Genomic DNA, 20856 nt, shown 5'->3' with positions numbered 1-20856 from the left:
GTTAAAGAGGTTTGTGTATGGGGTGAGGGTCAGGATGTATGAGGTAAAGAGGTTTGTGTATAGAGAGGTAGAGGGTGTAGGGGGGTAAAGAGGTTTGTGTATGGGCAGGTCCAGGGTATATGGGGGGGCCAAGAGGTTTGTGTACGGGGTGAGGGTCAGGGTATATGGGGTAAAGAGGTTTGTGTATGGGGAGGTACAGGGTGTATGGGGGTAAAGTGGTTTGTGTATGGGGAGGTCCAGGGTGTATGAGGGGGTCAAGAGATTTGTATAGGTGCAATGAACATGCAGGGTATTTAACACCAAAGGCTGCAGTTCCCAGGATGGCAGATAGAGGTCCCCACAGGAGATCATATGAAGACTAAATGCTGCAGTTCCCAGGATCGCCTGCAGAGGTCCCCACAGGAGATCATATGGAGACGAAAGGCTGCAGTTCCCAGGGTCGCCTGCAGAGGTCCCCACAGGAGATCACATGGAGACCACATGCTGCAGTTACGAGGGTCGCCCCCAGAGGTCCCCACGGGAGATCATATGGAGACTAAAGGCTGCAGTTCCCAGGATCGCCTGCAGAGGGCCCCACAGGAGAGCATATGGAGACTAAATGCTGCAGTTCCCAGGATCGCCTGCAGAGGTCCCTACAGGAGATCATATGGGGACTAAAGGCTGCAGTTCCCAGGATGGCAGATAGAGGTCCCCACAGGAGATCATATGGAGACTAAATGCTGCAGTTCCCAGGATCGCCTGCAGAGGTCCCCACAGGAGATCATATGGAGACTAAAGGCTGCAGTTCCCAGGATCAGCTGTAGAGGTCCCCACAGGAGATCATATGGAGACTAAAGGCTGCAGTTCCCAGGATCGCTGATAGATGTCCCCACAGGAGATCATATGGAGACTAAATGCTGCAGTTCCCAGGATCGCCTGTAGAGGTCCCCAGAGATCATATGGAGAATAAAGGCTGCAGTTCCCAGGATCTCCTGCAGAGGCCCCCACAGGAGATCATATGGAGACTAAATTCTGCAGTTCCCAGGATCGCCTGCAGAGGTCCCCACAGGAGATCATATGGAGACTAAATGCTGCAGTTCCCAGGATCGCCTGCAGAGGTCCCCACAGGAGATCATATGGAGACTAAAGGCTGCAGTTCCCAGGATCGCCGATAGAGGTCCCCACAGGAGATCATATGGAGACTAAAGGCTGCAGTTCCCAGGATCGCCTGCAGAGGTCCCCACAGGAGATCATGTGGAGACTAAAGGCTGCAGTTCCCAGGATCGCCTGCAGAGGTTCCCACAGGAGATCATTCGGAGACTAAAGGCTGCAGGTCCCAGGATGGCCTGCAGAGGTCCCCACAGGAGATCACATGGAGACTAAAGGCTGCAGTTCTCAGGATCGCCTGCAGAGGTCCCCACAGGATATTATATGGAGACTAAAAGCTGCAGTTCCCAGGATCGCCTGCAGAGGTCCCCACAGGAGAGCATATGGAGACTAAAGGCTGCAGTTCCCAGGATCGCCTGCAGAGGTCCCCACAGGAGAGCATATGGAGACTAAAGGCTGCAGTTCCCAGGATCAGCTGTAGAGGTCCCCACAGGAGATCATATGGAGACTAAAGGCTGCAGTTCCCAGGATCGCTGATAGAGGTCCCCACAGGAGATCATATGGAGACTAAATGCTGCAGTTCCCAGGATCGCCTGTAGAGGTCCCCAGAGGAGATCATATGGAGAATAAAGGCTGCAGTTCCCAGGATCTCCTGCAGAGGCCCCCACAGGAGATCATATGGAGACTAAATTCTGCAGTTCCCAGGATCGGGGAGGGGGTCAAGAGATTTGTATAGGTGCAATGAACATGCAGGGTATTTAACACCACCCCCATGGCAATTCGGACCCCTTTGTCTGATCATTAACCCTTTAGCGTTGGGTGCGAGCAACAATGAAAAACAAGATGTGTCTTTTGAAACTTCCCAACATTTCTGCACCCCAACTAATGCCTCGACTTTGGGGGGGGGGTTAAAAAGACCTCGTTGTACTGATCACGGGTGAAGCAGCACTGATCTGCCCGTCACCGATGGGCCTAAAAAAGCGATTAACCGGATATGATACATTGTGCTCAGGACATCGTCTGTAGATGAACCTTAAAAAAAAGAAACCATGATATTCAGAGGTAATAGGAGAGCATGTGTGAGGCTACACATGGGAGGGACTGGCGAGGTAATAGATCAGGTAATAGAGCAGGTAATGGAGCTAATAGAGCAGGTACTGGAGCTAAACGAGCAGGCCATGGAGCTAATAGAGCAGGTAATAGAGCAGTTAATGGAGCTAATAGAGCATGGAATAGAGCTAATAGAATAGGCAATCGAGCTAATAGAGCAGAAATAAGAGCAGGTACTGGAGGTAATAGAGCAGGTAATAGAGCTAATGGAGCAGGTAATTGAGCTAATAGAGCAGGTAATGGGGCTAATAGAGAAGGTAATGGGGCTAATAGAGCAGGTAATGGAGCTAATAGAGCAGGCGATAGAGCAGGTAATGGAGCCAATAGAGCAGGCAATTGAGCTAATAGAACAGCTAATGGGCTAATAGAGCAGGTAATAGAGCTAATTGACCAGGCTATAGAGCTAATAGAGCAGGTAATAGACCAGGTAATGTAGCTAATGGAGCAGGCAATGGAGCTAATAGAGCAGGCAATAGAGCAGGTAATGGAGCCAATAGAGCAGGCAATTGAGCTAATAGAACAGGTAATGGGCTAATAGAGCAGGTAATAGAGCTAATAGAGCAGGTTATATAGCTAATAGAGCAGGTAATAGACCAGGTAATGCAGCTAATGGAGCAGGCAATGGAGCTAATAGAGCAGGTAATGGTTCCCATAGAGAAGGTAATAGAGCTAATAGAGCAGGTAATGGAGCTAATAGGTCAAGTAATGGAGCTAATAGAGCAGGCAATGGAGCGGATAGAGCTAATAGAACAGGTATTGGTGCTAATAGAGCAGGTAATGGGGCTAATAGAGCAGGTAATTGGGCTAGTAAAGCAGGTACTGGAGCTAAACGAGCAAGTACTGGAGCTAAACAAGCAGGTACTGGTGCTAATAGAGCAGGTAATAGAGCAGTTAATGGAGCTAAACGAGCAAGTACTGGAGCTAATAGAGCAGGTAATGGAACTAAACGAGCAGGTAATGGAGCTAAAAGAGCAGGTTATGGAGCTAATAGAGCAGGTGATACAGCAGTTAATAGAGCTAATAGAGCAGTTAATAGAGCAGGTAATTGAGCTTCTAGAGCAGGTAATAGAGCAGGTAATGGAGCTAATGGAGCAGGTAATGGAGCTAATAGAGGAGGTAATGGAGCAGGTAATGGGTATAATAGAGCAGATAATTGGGCTAATAGAGCAGGTAATGGGGCTAATAGAGCAGGCAATGGTGCCAGTAAAGCAGGTAATGGAGCTAATAGAGCAGGTAATGGTGCTAATAGATCAGGTAATGGGGTTAATAGAGCAGGTAATTGGGCTAATAGAGCAGGTAATGGGGCTAATATAGCAGGCAATGGTGCCAGTAAAGCAGGTAATGGAGCTAATAGAGCAGGTAATGGTGCTAATAGATCAGGTAATAGAGATAATAGAGCAGGCGATGGAGCTAGTAGAACAGGTAATAGAGCAGGTAATAGAGCTGGAAATGGAGCTAATAGAGCAGGTAATGGTTCTCATAGAGCAGGTAATGGTGCTAATAGAGCAGGTAATGGAGCTAATGGGGCAGGTAATGAAGCTAATAGAGCAGGTAATGGAGCTAATGGAGCAGGTAATGGGTATAATAGAGCAGATAATTAGGCTAATAGAGCAGGTAATGGGGCTAATAGAGCAGGCAATGGTGCCAGTAAAGCAGGTAATGGAGCTAATAGAGCAGGTAATGGTGCTAATAGATAAGGTAATAGAGATACTAGAGCAGGCGATGGAGCTAGTAGAACAGGTAATATAGCAGGTAATAGAGCTGGAAATGGAGCTAATAGAGCAGGTAATGGTTCTCATAGAGCAGGTAATGGTGCTAATAGAGCAGGTAATGGAGCTAATAGAGCAGGTAATGGTGCTAATAGAGCAGGTAATGGAGCTAGTAAAGCAGGTAATGGAGCTAATAGAGCAGGTCATGGTGCTAATAGAGCAGGTAATGGAGCTAATAGATCAGGTAATGGGGCTAGTAATGCAGGTAATGGAGCTAATAGAGCAGGTAATGGTGCTAATAGAAGAGGTAATGGAGCTAATAGAGCAAGTAATGGTGCTAATAGAGCGGGTAATGGGGCCGATAGAGCAGGTAATAGAGCTAATAGAGCAGATACTGGAGCTAAACAAGCAGGTACTGAAGCTAATAGAGCAGGTAATAGAGCAGGTAATGGAGCTAATAGATCAGGTACTGGAGCTAATATATCAGGTACTGGAGCCAAACGAGCAAGTAGTGGAGCTAATAGAGCAGGTAATGGAGCTAAAAGAGCAGGCAATAGAGCAGGTTATGGAGTTAATAGAGCAGGTGATACAGCAGGTAACAGAGCTAATAAAGCAGGTAATAGAGAAGTTAATGGAGCGAATAGAGCAGGTAAAAGAGCAGGTGATGGAGCTAATAGAGCAGGTAATAGAGCAGGTAATGGAACTAATAGATCAGGTAATGGAGCTAATAGAGCAGGTAATAGATCAGGTAATGGAGCTAATAGAGCAGGTAATGGAGCTAATAGAGAAGGTAATAGCGCTAATAGGGAAGGTACTAGAGTATGTAACAGAGCTAGTAGATCAGGTACTGGAGCTAAACAAGCAGGTTCTGGAGCTAATAGAGCAGGTAATGGAGCTAATAGATCAAGTACTGGAGCAAAACGAGCAATAGATCAGGTAATACAGCAGGTAAGGGAGCTAAACCAGCAGGTCATGGAGCTAATAGAGCACGTAATGGAACTAATAGAGCAGGTACTGGAGCTAATAGAACATGCAATTGATCTAATAGAGCAGACCATAGAGCAGGTACTGGATATACTTGAGCAGGCAATAGAGCTAATAGAGCAGATAATAGAGCTAACAGGGCAGGCAATCGAGCTAATAGTGCAGGCAATGGTACCAATAGAGCAGGAACTGTAGCTAATAGAGCAGGTAATAGAGCTAACAGAGCAGGCAATCGAGCTAATAGTGCAGGCAATGGTACCAATAGAGCAGGTAATGGAGCAAATAGAGCAGGTAATAGAGCTAATAGAGCAAGTAATAGAGCAGGTAATAGAGCTAATGGAGCAGGTATTAGAGCTAATAGAGCAGGTAATGGAGCTAGTAGAGCAGGTAATGGGGCCAATAGAGAAGGTAATGGAGCTGATAAAGCAGGCAATACAGCCAATAGAGCAGGTTGTGGAGCTAATATAGCAGATGATAGAGCTAATAGAGCAGGTAATGGAGCGAATAGAATAGGTAATAGAGCTAATAGAGCAGGCAATGGAGCTAATAAATGGAGTTAATAGCACATAAAATGGAGCTAGGAGCACATGTAATGGAGCTAATAGAGCAGGTAAAGGAGCTAATAGTGCAGGTAATGGAGCTAATAGAGCAGTTAATAGAGCTAATACATCAGGTAATGGAGCTAATAGGGTAGGTATATGGAGAACATATAGCAGGTAATGGAGCTAATAGGGCAGGTAATGGAGCAAATAGAGCAGGTAATACAGCTAATAGAGAAGGTAATGGAGGAAATACAGAAGGTGATAGAGATAATAGAGCAGGCTTTGGAGCGAATAGAGCAGGTAATGGAGCTAATAGAGCATGTGATACAGCTAATAGAACAGGTAATAGAGCTAATAGAGCAGGTAACAGAATTTATAAAACAGGTAATGGAGCGGATACAACAGGTAATAGAGCTAATAGAGCAGGTAATAGAGCTAATATAGCAGGTGATAGAGCTAATAGAACTAATAGAGCTTCTAATGCCTGGTCTGCAGGCAAGCTATCTCTCCTGGCCTCTCTCTGACTGTGGCCACCATCTGCAGGACACTTGGCCAGATTGCCCTCTTCCTCTTAGAATGGTCTGACCTCTCCTCTTCTCTTCTTGCCTCTACCTTTCAACTTCTCCTCTTCTGAGACATCAACATCCACCTGGATGCTTCTGATCCCTCCTCTTGGCTATTTCGCAACCTCTGCGACACCTGCTCTCTCCATTCTACCCTCTGGTCTGACACATTCTGCCGGGCACACCTCGGTTGTTCTCATCTCCTCAGACATCCCCCTCTGAAACCCTCTCATCACTCCTCTCTCTTAGACTGACCACTTTCTGCTTTCCTCTTACCTGAAACCCTCTGTCCCTCAGGCAAAGCCCACCCCAGCACTGCCACATACCTTTGCGGTCATTCAACCCATGAAGCGTGTGTCAGTGGGTGCCTTTGCCTCTACTTTCTCTGCTCCTCCTACTCCTGCGTCTGACTCACACTTTGACACAACAGCCCTCTCTAACCTGCATCTTTCTAATTACGCCTGGAAAACCTGGCCATCTCCCAGCTTGCTCTCCCCTCTGCATCTGTAGATTGTCTCCATGACCATCAGTCTGGCTTCAGAGCAGCCAGAGCAATGCTCTCCTGAACACCCGTGAAGATCTGCTCTCTAATATTGACTCCAGCCTTCCTTGACCTTTCCTCTGCTTTTGACATGATCAACCATGCCATCCTGATGAATCGAATCCGTGAGAACCTGGGCATCACGGATCAGGCCCTGGAGTGGTCAACCTCCTTCCCCCTGGACCAACCCTCCCAGGTCCAACCTGGGTCCTTTCACTCCACCACCTCTCTCTCCACTGGTGGTGTTTCGTATAGCTCTATCCTGTCACACTGGCTCTTCAATGTCTACTTGGCCCCTTTGGCCCACCTGATCACAACCTTCTCTAATTTCCAGTGCTATGCGGATGACACTCAGCACTTTCTCAGACTCCCCTCAGCCTCCTCTCCTCTCTCGCTCATTCATGACTGTCTATCCATGATTTAGGATTGGTGCACCTCCAAAGATCTCTGCCTTAATGTGTGGGGTGCAAATTCAGCCCCAGAGTGACAGAGACTGAGAGGCCATGCAAGGCCCCATTACACATCATTTATAAAACAATTCACTAAGTAAAAGCAGTTGAAAAATCACACTCTTAATAGATTACACCGCACCCAATAGATTCTGGACAAGTTAAGCTCAAAATGAAGAGTGAACAAAATGGAACTCCAGCAATTTAAAAAGGGAGGGAAAGACAAAGTTAGGCAAAAGTTAAGCAGCACCAACAAGTAAGTAAGCAGGGCAATCTAGAAAAGGCAACTACGGTGAGGAGATCAAATCAAGAGGGACAGGAGCCAAAGTCAGTGGGCCAGAATCTTTGCAGAGGATCACACAGTTCAGAGTAGTTTGCGGTTAAGTCTTTGCCACGAGTTCAGAACGAAGTTGGTCAGACGAAAAGTTACTTTACAGAATAGGGAAGGACAAGCCCTCGGTTTGGCGAAAGATTTCACACACTTTCACTGCAGTTGAACGGAACGAACAACCGGATTAGCACAGTAGCTTTAAAGCAGAAGAAGGCTGTAGCTGGGGCAGACGTTCCTGGCAGATCCTGCAGGCTCACGGTTCCTGAAGCGACTGTCGGACTGACACGAAGTAGGAAGACTGGAGTGTCCTGCGCTGCCCAGGGAAGAAGCCAGCAACGGAGCAAAGCGACAAATAAAAGGTGTGCTCCTTAAAAGCACAAAGGGGGTCTCCCAAGCTGGCTATCCGGTTCACTGTGGCACAGAAAATTCGACCAGGCTGAAGAGGAAGGTCCAGGGGCTTTGCAAGCTGGTTAGTCCCACCAGGCTCAAGGGGAGAAGACTCTTTGCAGATCTTCCCTGACGTTGAAGTGTAGGCAATTTGGACCCGCAGCAGGGTTTCACCGGGAGGTTCAGTTGTTGCAGTAGTCATCTTCCTTCAGCTTCTCCTCGGTTCTCTCCATCCAGTGGCCCAGAGACCTGCTTTTTATGCAGTTGTTTCCCCATTCACACAGCCTGGCTGTCAATCACACAGCAGGGTGGCTGTCCTTGACGGACAGTCGCCTAGCCAATCAAACCAAAGTGCGACTTGGGTCTCCAAGGAGACCCTGTGCAGGGGGCCTAAAACCCCTCCCTCACATACAGCCCACCTAGACTCTCAGGCGCCTAAGGAGGGCTTCTGAGCATAAGACTGCCAAAGGACAGCGAACAAAGGAACCAAACCTGGTTTGGCACGCAGAATAAAACACAAGAAAGACCTTTACATAAAGAAATGGCGAATAAACCCAGCTAAAAGGGGTCCAGCGAGTTTAAGTTCGAGGCTACTAACTTAGCCTAAAACAGTACCAAGGCTATTTTCATAGACCGCGGTAACAACAAAAATGGTAGATACCACTGCCACCAGCCAAATCTTAAAGAAAGGGGAACTCAATAATGTTCCATGAGAAACAGACAAAAAGGGATGACTATTAACCCTTTCCAGTACTCTATGGAAGATAGTTTGTACTGGGTCCGTGAATTTAAAAAGACTAATAAAGTCAATGGCAACTTTACATGTTTCTGGGAGACAGTAGTCAGTCCCAGAAAATGAAGTTTACAGTGGAAAGTCTGAAAAATACAACCCTGTGTCACTGCACTAAAGGTGCTCTGTGACACACAATAAAAATATGATGCCTATGGAGTAGGTGAGGCTCCACAGCCAATGAACAAATAAAATGTACAACACATAGCCAAAAACACATGTAAGAGTGCGAAAAAAGGCTCACACTCTTACCAGGTGAAAAATATAAATCCTAGAAATCTAGCAAAGCTGCTGAGGGACTCAGTAGGTAAGGGAAATTAGCCATTCTGGAGAATTCTCCCTAACAGTTAGCAGTGCCTTGCACATGCAATGTGGTGATCTGGCTTGAGGTCCCTGGTACAGGGGACATCACACCATAATCAGTGGTCACCATTCCATTGCCTAACTGTTCAAGGTTTCTCAAGGCCTGATTAAATCTAGCCCGTTGTTTTTCTAATCTATCTAATTTATCTTTCTCAGCCCCCATTTATTGGTACTACACAGAGGCCTGATCTACCAGGGCTTGACTGGTTTCTATGACCTTACCTCTGGTCACTTCTTGGTCCTGGAGCCCCTCGATCTGCTCACCAAGGGCCTCACTTTCTTTCTGAAACTCTTGTAAGATCTGGGAATACTCTGACCTCTTCTTTTGCAGGAGGCTGATCTCCTCACCCTGTGCAGTTTTGGTCTGTGTTGTCTGCTCTACGTCAAATTCTATTCGCCTCATACGTCCCATTAATTTTTCATACTCTACTTTTATGTTGGTCAGTTCCTGAAGACATGACTCTCCTTTCTCCACATCTGCCTTCAACTGGCACACTTCCTGGCACAGGGCATATTTTTCCTGACACATCCTACAATTCTGTTCACTGGGGTGATCTCTCTGCTGTTTCATAGCGCCCAACCTCTGGCGTTCCTGGTCAAAATCAGTTTGGGAATGGACCTCCTTTATAACCCACTGATTATTCTCCTCTTCCAACTGCTTAGTCTCCTTTTGAAAGGCACACATGTCCTCTAAACAGGCTCTATTGTATGTCACTTGTTGGGTCAATTTTAGTTGACTCTCTTTCAGGGAATCGGCCCTCTCTTGGCACTCCTCTTTCAGTGCAGATAATTGGGAGTCCCGTTTTGAATTAGTTTGTTGGTGTACTGCAACTCCTCCTTTAGCTGCTGAATGATGTTTCCTAATTCTAACTCAGAATTTTGGCTCTCTCGCACTTTCTCCTCTACCTGCGTTATCTCCCTTTTTACTTGCGACAATAACTCAGATTGATTCTGCCCAGAGGCCACACTCTCCTGGTACCTTTCTTCCATAACTATCATGTAGAAGTACATGTATGCAGTGAGTTGGACCATCTTAATTTGCTCATCTTTAGTGGTCTGCATCATGTAAAAATTGGTCATGGCTTGATGTAACAGGCCGCTGTCCTGCCACACATCCAAATTTGTAGAAGTTATCTGTTGCATCATATTAGATTGCCAGGCTTCAAGTCCCTGTTCTGGTGGGCAGTCAAAATTTCGAAACAGAAATGTCGAAAGTCATAATATCGAAAAACAAAAAGTCGAAAAAAAAGTCGAATTCCTTTTTTTTAAATTATATGTTTATTTTGGGGTCTGGGAATAAAAAAATAGGTAAAACAAAAAAAATATATATAAAAAAGGGGGAATGGGGGGAACCTCCCATTTCGAATAAAAAACGTAATAAAAAAAAATTAGACATTTTTTTTTTGACATTTTGACTTTCAACATTTTTGTTTTCGATTTTATCACTATAAACCCCCTGTTCTGCCCATTCCCCTTAAATGAACAATTTGGACAGAAGATGCTTCCTAGCCATGTTAATTTCCACAGGGCTCATTTTGAAGAGTGTTCTGTACCTGCTGGGTTATCTATGCAAGGACAAAATCTCCACCCTGCTCCTTCCTAGTTTATGCTTACACTATTTTGTTTGGCCACACAGCTCTAAATGTAACAATACCTTCAATAGGCTAGGTTGTTGTGTTACACTGTCACAGGTGAAACCTTTTCCTTAATCTCGGACTCGAGCCCCCAAGCTGTCATGATATATTATGCAGCACCAGCAAGTCAAGGATCTCTTCCCTTGCAATGAAGGTAGTGCACAAGATTTTGCTTTTTATTATTACAACCAAATTATTTTACGGATGTCTCCCACTCATCTCACACCCAACCTCCACCAGCAAGCAACTTTTGTCCCAGTAGACCAGGAACCAGGCCGGTGGGTATCAATAAGATATTTATTAATTTATTATTTAATGAAAAACGAAAATCAACCAATGACACAGCCACCAATGTTGGGGCAACACAAAATGCAATAATCTCTACAAACAACCAGGTTAAGATATACTATTACAGTTAATTCTGTTTTTTTTTAATGACAGAACAGAAAAGGAACAATTTACCACAAAGTGATAGCACCTGCAGTTAAGCACTCCCCGCTGTAACACTCATCCCTGAACATCAATTAAACTTGATTCCTTTGAATGGAAGGCAGTGGCAACGTGTAGGAATACAGGGGGGAAATCGGATTTGGGGTGAAGCCCACCAGCATAAGGTTGGAAGCCAGCAAAGAAAGGGAAAACCTGTTTTGGGAGCAAAAGGGAAGAATGGGATTTTGATTACTTCTCACAACTGCTAGCGGGCAGAATAGAAGAACATTTGTACTGCTTACACTTAGGAGATGGGCAAAGTTTTAGAGAAACTAATCAGCACACCAGGGCAACATAGAAATGAAGTAGGAAAATCGGTTTTGGGAGAAAGCAAATGCAAAGGGAAAATACAGTGGCAAATGGAAATTCTTTTACACTGAGGCTTACAATGACAGGAAGCTCAGGGAAGGGGTGTAGCTTACAATAGGAAAATTGTTTTTCAGTGACAAGGACAGAGGCACATAGCAGATAGACTTCTAGGCAAAAGGGATTGCTCACACTACTGAAACCAGTAGGGGTTTAAACTGACAGATGCAAAGAGGGATTTGTTTCGTAATGCACACAATACACGGACAAAGTCGGTTTTCAGCTCACAATGGGAATAATTCTGTTGGGGCAACACTTTAATGACTATAACAATTAAATAAAAACACAAGGAACAAGACTGTTTTATTCGAATTTCAACAATCCTGATCCGTGAAATTCAATGGGGGAATTAATTGATTTACTTTCAAAAATACTAAGGATTTACACAGACAAATGCAGGGTTTTCTTAATCGGGATATGCTAACATATACATGCAAACAAGAGATTCTTCTAGGGGGAGATGACTGAACTACACAGGCAATTCGGGTTTTCAATGGGGAAATATTGGATACACTGCTACAAAAATGAAGGGTTTATGCAATTTAGGGGGTTATTGATACTTACATACCAAGCCTTTGTTTAAGGTTTCAGGAAAGCCAGCTGCATCTCAGGACACTCTGGAAAGAAAGGGCATGTTGTTCGCTGGGAGGTGTGAAAAATGAAAAGTGAGCTTTTCATTGTGCAGTATCTGCTCCCAGGCAGAACAGGCTTTTCCTGAAGTAAATGTCTCTTCCCCTGTCACTGGAGTTCTGGGGCTGAAACATCATATACACAGGCTTTGGTCTCTCGCCCACATCAGGTTTTGCTTTCTTGACATTTTTCTGTGAGCAGTGATATCTTTTTCCACTTTGTGCTCGTGGAAGGGGCCTCTTAGGTAAATATGCTGAAGGAAGGGGCACATCATGACTCTCTTTTAATCAGGGAGGGGGGGTACATAAAAAGGTCCTGATTGGCTCACACTGGAAGGTCAAGCTGTCCATTGGGAAGAAAGTGGTGGGATCTGGGGGCAGCGACTACTCATGTGTGGTTATTAGCTGCCAGTCTTCTCTCATCATTACCAGAGGCATCTGTCTTGGGTCCTTGCGGATGGGTGTGTGGGGGAGGGGTGCCATGTAGGTCATATCCACGGGCTACACCGGGCAGGAAGGGGTCCTCATTGGCCGGGTTAGTGGGGTGTCGCAGCTGCAAGGCTGCATGCTGTGGCTGTTTGATGAGTTATCTTGAGATGTCCACTTGCTATTCTGGCCACCAGGTGGTTTGGGGGAAACTCGTTTACCACAAACTGAATGAGGCAGGCCTGTGGGAGTGGACTGCAACTTGGGGGTGCAGAATACAAGGTTTCTCTGCATGGCTCAGGTGAGATGCAATGTGACACCCCCCATCTAAGTAATTCACTTGGGGTGACATGGCTTCCAGATGAGGGGGAACAGCCTACTTCAAATCATGAAGAACCCTAGTTCAGCTGGGAAGATCCATTTTTGGTTCCAAGATGGCACAGCGGTAGGGGTGCAGGATCTCACCAAGGTGTGGTGGAGAGCTGGAGTCACGTAAACATTAAAATTAGGGAATTGCTAAAAGGTTGGGGTGGTGGGTGAATCAGGCATCCTCTGGTCACAGTAAGAACCCGGGTTTAATCTGCTGTGGATCAGGTGCTGCGCCAGCTGTTGGTGCTTGCTTTATGCACATGCACATCACAATATCATACGAGAGGAGAGGGGCTCAGCTTGGGGGTCAGCAGGATACACAAGCCACTCTGCCACCCATCACACAGGAGGCAGGTCAAGGGCATCAGGAATAGAGGGCACATGCAGTAGCAAACGTTCATAACATTGTAGGATACCAGGGCCATGCCCTTGCTCTCTTCTTGGGCTTAGGGCTTGGTGTGGAATGGCTCTAGCTTGTGGTGGTCAGCAGGATACACAGGCCACTCTGCCACCCATCTCACTGGAGGCAGGTCCAGGGCACGAGGAATGGATGGGAGATGCAGTAGTGAACGATCATAACATTGCATACTACCAGGACCATGCTCTTGCTCTCTTCTTGGGCTTAGGGCTTGGTAGGGAATGGGGCTTCGCTTGTGGTGGTCCTCAGGATACACTGGCCACTCTACCCCCATCACACAGGAGGCAGGTCAAGGGCATCAGGAATAGAGGGCACATGCAGGCACAGGCACATGATCATAACATTGTAGGCTACCAGGGCCACGCTCTTGCTCTCTTCTTGCGCTTAGGGCTTGGTGCGGAATGGAGCTTAGAAGGTGGGGTCTGCAGGATATACTGGCCACTTGCCATGCATCACACGGGAGGCAGGTCCAGGGTCATAGGGAATAAAGGGGGACACGCACTAGCGAATGATCATAACATTGTAGGCTTCCAGTGCCATGTTCTTGCTCTCTTATAGGGCTTAGGACTTGGGTGGGAATGGGGCTTACATTGGCAGTTCAGCAGGATACACGGGCCACTCTGTCACGAATCACATGGCAGGCAGGTCCAGGGTATTAGGGATAAAGGGGACATGCAGTAGCAAATTATCATAACATTGTAGGCGTTAGGGAGAATTCTCATTCTATGGCTAATTTCCCTTACCTATAGAGTCCCCCAGCAGCTTTGCTGGATTTAAAGGGTTTGTTTTCTTCTCCTGCTAAGAGTGTGCCTCTTTTTCCCACTCTTATACATGTTTTGCTATGTGTGTTCTAGGCAATTTTTTGTGTTTAATTTCTATGGGTTATCTCACCCTCATAGGAACCATCTTTTTACACATGTGTTACACAGCACCCTCCGTGCAGTAACACAAGGGTGCGCAGTGACCCCCAAACATAGACTCCATACCCTAGGACTGACTGCTGGCTCCCAGGGCATGTAAAGTCCCCATTGACTTTACTAGCCAACTTTTATGAACTAAACCAGTACAAACCATCTTACTATGGAAGTACTGGGAGGGGTTAATAGTGTTTCCCTTGTGTTCATTTTCGAGAGGGTACCGTACAGTCCCTCTCTCAAAAGTTTCTGGCTGGTGGCAGTGGTTACTACCAAAAATATTCGACCGTGCATATTTCTCTATGGGATTTTCCCATTGTTCGAGGCTACCACATTTACTGACAGCCTCTTACATATCACCGGTCTATTCTTGTATTAACTTTACTCTGGTAGGTTTTATTTGCCAGAACTTTAATATAAATTCTGTCTCGTGTCTTTCTCTAAACTCCTAACCCAGGTTGGGGATCCTTTGTTCGTCCTTTTGGTGGGCTTCTGCCGAGAAGCCCTCCTTTCAGCGACACTGAGTCTGGGATGGGTCCACTGTTTGGGAGGGGGAGTAGGACCCCTGGACAGAGTTGCCACAGCAACTCATGTCGCACTCTAACCTGATAGGCTGGAGGGTCTCCCGCCAAAGTGACCACTTCACTGTGTGAGTGACAGCTAGGCTGTATGAATGGGGGTCTTTTTGCATAAAAGCAGGGTCCTGAGGACTGGAAGAGCAAGACGTCGCCACTGTAACTACGGAACTGAAGGGGAGAGAAGCCAACGACATCTACAGCAACTGCACCACCGGTGAAGCCCTGCTGAAGCGTCTCACCACTTTTCTCCACACGACGAGAGGAGATCTTCATCTGCAAGAGCCTTCTTCCCTTGAGCTGGTGGGATCAACCAGTTTGTCAATCGCTTCCTCGGACCTGCCTTGGTTGAATCGCCAGTGCCCAGCACTTGGAGGCCAGATAGCCAGGACTACGATTTAAAGGAGCGTACCTTTTTTTCGTTGGGCAGCACCACGGCTGGTTTCATCACTGGGTAGTGAAGTAACTCAGACCTTCCTCCATGACGAGAGCCTCTCTTCCACTGCTAGATCCCCCCGAACTGCAGGAACTACCAGGAACAACCGCCACCGCAGGAGCCTCTTCTTCATATTAAGGTACTTTGTTCCGCCAAGCCTCCCTTTCCTCGTGGTAGCCGTAAAGGTGTTTTAAATCCTTTACCTACCTGTTGGGTTGGCCGCCCTTTCAACTAACATTGTCTTTTCGCCTTGCATCTACCTTTTCAAAATCGTTAACCAAAGACTTGACTGCAGGTACAAGAACATTTTTGCTCCTAAGCTCTTGGTCCTGTACCATTGACTCTGGCTCAGGCCTATTTGACTCTGGCTGATTTGTTAGATCTGCCCTCACTAGATTGCTTCTCAACTAGAAATGTGTTGATGCACCTGAATCTTCTGTTTAAACTTGTGAAGTGCCATTTTGCTCGGTTTTCATTTAAGAATTCTTTATGCTAAAGTACTGCCTTGCCTAACTTGTTCACAAAACTTCGTGGAAGTGTTGCTAGGGTGTGTAAGAAGATATTCCTGTATAACTTGTGCTTTCCCTCCCTTGTGGGAAATTGATAGAGTGCCATTTGTGGTTGGTCTTCACTGTGCCGTTTTGCTCAGTTTTCACTCTAACGCAAACTAGTCTACAATTTACTAGGGAGTTGTGTATACTTTTCTTGACTGAATTTAACTTGCTTTATTAACTGTGATTCATGTGTTGAACTAGAAGTGTGTAAAATAAATATATATATTCTTTTTAATACAAAGCTTTGGTCAATGTTTCCTTGTACCTTAGTGTTGCAACCCTATTGTGTAAACCCTGAATACTGCTCATCTCCCTCTTGAGATAAGTCTGACTGCTTAGCCACAGCTACCAACTAAATCTTTGTGGTACAGACTGATACCAAAGGGGATTTATTGCTCATACCTGTAGTCTTAATCTTCTGTAGTGCTCCCTAAGGGAACTGCACAGGATTCTGCCTAACAGTAGGCTACCAGAGCCATGCCCTTGCTCTCTTCTTGGGATTAGGGCTTGGTGGGGAATGGGACTTACCTTGTGGGGTCAGCAGGATACCGGCCACTCTGCCACCCATCACACAGGAGGCAGGTCCAGGGCATCGAGAATAGAGGGTACATGTGTAAAGGCTTCAGGGGGGGTCTGTACTTCTGCTCTCTATATAGTAGAGGAGAGGCACAGAGGAGCCCAGCCAAGATTCTCTATTATTGGTAACGTAGTCGAGCAATCAAGGCCTAGCTTCTCAGGAGGTGATGCAGGCTGGTTCTTAAGTACAGTGTAGTCCCCAAGCCCCCACAAAGGAATGTCCACACACTGTATCAGTTAAAACACAGACTTTATATAATTAATATTCAAGGTTATGTACACTATCACAATAACTCACTTTGTGCTCAGAAAATCAACAATGGTAACTATATACAGTTCTAAAGTGGTACCACAATTATTATCAGATCTCATTAAAGTGCATCAACTATACTCTGGTCAAATGTCAAACAGACCACTTAATAAAGGCAACCAACAATAGACATAGGAGGAAAGCAGTTGGTTAGAACAATGGGCAGAATACTGGCCCCCTACCCCTAGACACAGTTCCGTGTGGAGATCCCGCCACCTGGGCAACCTGTAAAGCAAAGATGTATCACAAGCCCAGTCCATATATTGTTCTATAAGTCTTATTTCCTTCTATAATGTTTCTACCCCCCTAATGTACCTGGTAGAGCGGAGTTCTTCGAAGAGGCGTTGATGGATCCTTCTTGAGTGACTCCCTTTAAAGCAGGAGCCACGGATCGACGAGAGGCGTCGAAGAAGGTGATCTTGGCATTGACGGCATCAATGAACAGTTTGAGGGTGCCAAGACCACGGCGTCGATCCAGGCGTTGCCCGTCAGTGATGTCCTGCGAGGATGAGGTGTGCGGGGCACCTCAGCGTTGGATAGTTCAGGACCGCAAAGAGTTTCTGAAGAACTGTGGCCCGACAAGGGCATCGAGTCGTCAAAGTCTTTGTGGTCTTTGGGTGGCAGGAAACCCACCGGCAGATTCTCCTCGGTGCGTCAGCATCCTCTAATTTCTCCGGCAGGACAAATCGGTCGACGGTGCGGACAAGGGAGTCCTTCGATTCAACAGTCTTAGGCAAAGGAACGGGCGGCTCCGGTCATCGGCGGCACGGCGTCAAGCGGTCCCCTCTTCTGGGCAACACAGCTTCGACGGGCCTCCAGCGGTTACAGCGAAACTCCAAACCCTGGTCAACGGGAATGGACTTCGATGGCGTCGATGTCCGGGTGCTTCACTTCATTCTCCTCGGCGGGCCCCGTCTCCGGTCGTCAGCCTTTCGAGCGTCTGACTTCCAGGGAGCTTCTGCGAAGGTTAGCGGGTCCCTCGGAGCATGGAAAGAGGGCGCCTAACCAGGTCCTCTCTCGGATCAGTCCTCGATGAACTCAACAAATTTCGGATCGGGTCGAAGCAAATGCAGCAGCAGTTCTTCTTCTTCGAGCTGGGCGTTGAGATTAATCAGTTCCAGTTACTCTTCAAGTGTCAAATCAGTTTCTGAACAATTTCCAGTGGTGAGATGTCCCCAGATATACTATTCTGTCTCTCATCCACACTGCTGGGTCACACTCAGCAGCCAATCATACAGAAGGGCATTCATGCAGTCAGTCAGCCAATCAGGCATACAGTGCATTCAGGCCATACTCCTCCCTCTCAGACACCCACAACAAGGAATGCGTATTGGGACAAGTACCCAGCCATTCAACACTACACACTGCATTCAGTTTTGGGCAGGGCTGTCTCAGTCATTGGGCCTCATTATGAGTAGCCCGCTAAAAACGTGTTCATTACCGGCATGCAGGTAAGAGTGGGTCCGTGCTCGTATGAACCCGCTAATAGCGGGTGATTACGAGTGCACGAGCACGCGCGAACCCCCATGCCGGTAATGGAAATACCGGCATGCCGCTAAAGGCCCTCCAACCCCCCAATAGCGGCATGACGGGACCCGCCGATACCGGCACCGCCTAGGAGCAACCCCTAAATACCGGCCCGGTAATACCACCCTGCTAATACCGGGTTCACAAAACCAGACCCAGAAATAACGTCATCGCACAGGAACGGGAAATGGGCCGGCGGCCATCTTTAAAAACACAATCCATTGCAATCCTCCCGAGCACAGTGGAAATCTATAGAGAATGTCAAAGGCTACCAGGAAGGCTGCGGAAACAGTGTTAGTCAGACACAGAGCTGACCATGTTAGCGGACACTCTAGCTGCACATGCAGACATAATGCAATCCCACGACAAGAAGCGGGAGGTGCAGCAACAAAAGAGGCAAATCTGGCAGGAGGTAGCCCACAAGGTATCAGCCGTAGGTACCACGCCGCGCAGTGTGAAGGACTGCAGGAAGTGGTGGGATGACCGTCGGTTGAGGGTACGCTATATCATGTCCAGCAATCGGAGGGAGGCCATGGCCACAGGCGGGGGTGCCCACTCCCCTGCCAAATTGATGCCCTGGGAGGAGACGGCTAACAGTTTCATCAGTCCTGAGTCCATCGAGGGATTTGGCGAGATGGAGACGGGTGCGGCATCAACCACAGAAGGAGGTGAGTGACCCTGCAGATCCCTGTAGGGGAAACCATGACGTAGCACAAGTGATGTGGCAGAGAGTCTAGGCAAGGCAATGCATGTCCCAACACCCACATGACCATATCCAAGTCCTGATGGCGGGCCAAACGCTGCCACACTGAAATGCATGCTGAGTGCCAATCCCATAACCAACACACAGCCAACACACCTGGACCTTGCCCATGTAATACATCATACAAACCCCAAATCAACGGCATGCTACCTGCCATGCAGTGAATGCTAACATGCCCCCTCTGAATACCCTGTGTGACACACCTGTAAGACATGAATGCATGATCAAATGAATAATGAACAGCACCATCGTATGCCTCTGCCATGTCACACCATCACTGATGCCCTGCATCTCTTCTACCCCCCAGGCACCGATGAGGAAGATGCGAGCCAGGAGACCACCGGGTGTGAGGTGGACCACCGCGAGGGCATCCACCTCACACCCTAAGAAGAGGGCTACCACCACCACCACCTCCGCTGGAGGCAAGCAGGCCACAGCCACTGCCAGTGTGTCTGTGCGAGCTGGGACACAGCCAACAACACCTGCTGCCAGTGTGCCTGACACACTACAGACCCAGCAGGCCACTCCCACACCTGTCGAAGGGGAGTCCCTGGAACCACCCGCCTCTACTGTGGATGAACTGGATGCCAATGTGGAGCCAGGGGGAGTCACCGGGGTGACATGTCCAACCACCCCGAGCCCCGTGCCTACCCCCTCGCTCCAAAGCCTGCACTCACCCACCTGCAGCGAAGCTGATCCCTGCCTCTGTGACTGTGAGCTACCCACTTCTGAGGAGTACAGTCCTGAAAATGCTGTCCCCGGACCGCACAACCCACCATTCCAGCTCCCTCCAACACCCTGGAGACACGACTGGTGACAGTGGAGGCCCGACAGGAGGCCATGCTAGATCTACTCCACCAGTACATAGAGAAAGGGGAGGAAACCAGGCAGGGTATTGCCACAGCAATTGCGGGGACCACAGCGGCCATCACAGCCAACACAGCCGCTGTGGTCCCCGTAATTGCTGTGGCAATACCCATCAGTTGTGCTCATGAGGGACTGCCTGGGGGCGGTGGCACAGGTGCTGACTTCCATGCTGCTCCATATGCAGCGGCCACGTCTTGCAGGAGGTGTGGAACCTGCCACCGACTCACCTTCAGCCTCCACACCAGCTTCATCTGTCCCCACCAGCCCAGTGTGCCAGACACGTAGGAGTGCACGGCACACTGAAATGCCACCTCCGGACAGGAAGAAGTCCCGGAAGTAGTGTGGGCGGACAATGGGAGTGGGACACATGGTTGAGGATGAACTGGTGCATCTTGTGGAGTCTATTGGGGGGTATCGGTGTTGGTTGGGGGGGTTTGGGAGTTTTTTGGGGGGGTCTGGGAGTTTGTTGGGGAGGTTGGGGAGGGGGGAGTGGGCACATATTTGCTGTTGGAAATACTACACACGTTGTGATAAGATAAATCCATGGCTGGACATTGTTATTTTTGTGTGCATCCATTTAATGTGTTACGGTGTTCAGTGCCCAACTCCCAACATTCCCTGTGTGCATGTCCACATTGGCCCACTGTCTGACTGACAAATGTCTTTCATAATCCCTTTGGGTCAGGAGTATTCGTGGATCTGTGCTTGGCGTACTGCATGGCCATCCCATGCATCACGTACTGGCAGGGGGGCTCCTTCACGTCCGTCTACATCCTCATCATCCTCACCCAGTGCATGCATGTAAATGTCAGGTGACAGTGGGACATTTCCCCGGGCGCACATGTTGTGCAGCATGACACAGGCCATGGTGTTCTTTGCCGCCTACTCAGGCCCATAGAGGAGTGCCCCACAAGACCTGAATAGGCAGCGGAACTGCACATTCAACCTAAGGTCTGCTCAATCACAACATGCGTACGGGTGTGTTCACTAATGTACTCCTCTTCATGGCTGTTCTGCGGGTTCCACACAGGGGTAGGTAGCCACGGCGTCAAGGGAGGTCCTACATCACCTGCAGGTGGATACGAATGGGGGTGTGTCACTCAGAGCTGCACTGCCAGGAGTCCCACATGGACTCCTGGGCAGAAAAC

The 20856-nt window shown here is 47.9% G+C and overlaps 1 protein-coding gene across 1 annotated transcript; it reads left to right on the top strand.

The window, feature by feature from the left end:
• The first annotated feature begins 2796 nt into the window (after window positions 1–2796).
• Window positions 2797–3510, top strand: LOC138467397 (uncharacterized protein PF3D7_1120000-like). The gene has a single exon (XM_069607348.1). The coding sequence runs from the start codon at window positions 2797–2799 to the stop codon at window positions 3508–3510; it is 714 nt and encodes a 237-aa protein (XP_069463449.1).
• The last annotated feature ends 17346 nt before the right edge of the window (window positions 3511–20856 follow it).

Source organism: Ambystoma mexicanum, chromosome 4q (genome assembly GCF_040938575.1).
Source record: "Ambystoma mexicanum isolate Mex_15411 chromosome 4q, UKY_AmexF1_1, whole genome shotgun sequence".
Classification (NCBI taxonomy): Eukaryota; Metazoa; Chordata; class Amphibia; order Caudata; family Ambystomatidae; genus Ambystoma; species Ambystoma mexicanum.
Note: the sequence above shows the minus strand (reverse complement) of the source record. Positions and strands in the feature narration are given on the sequence as shown.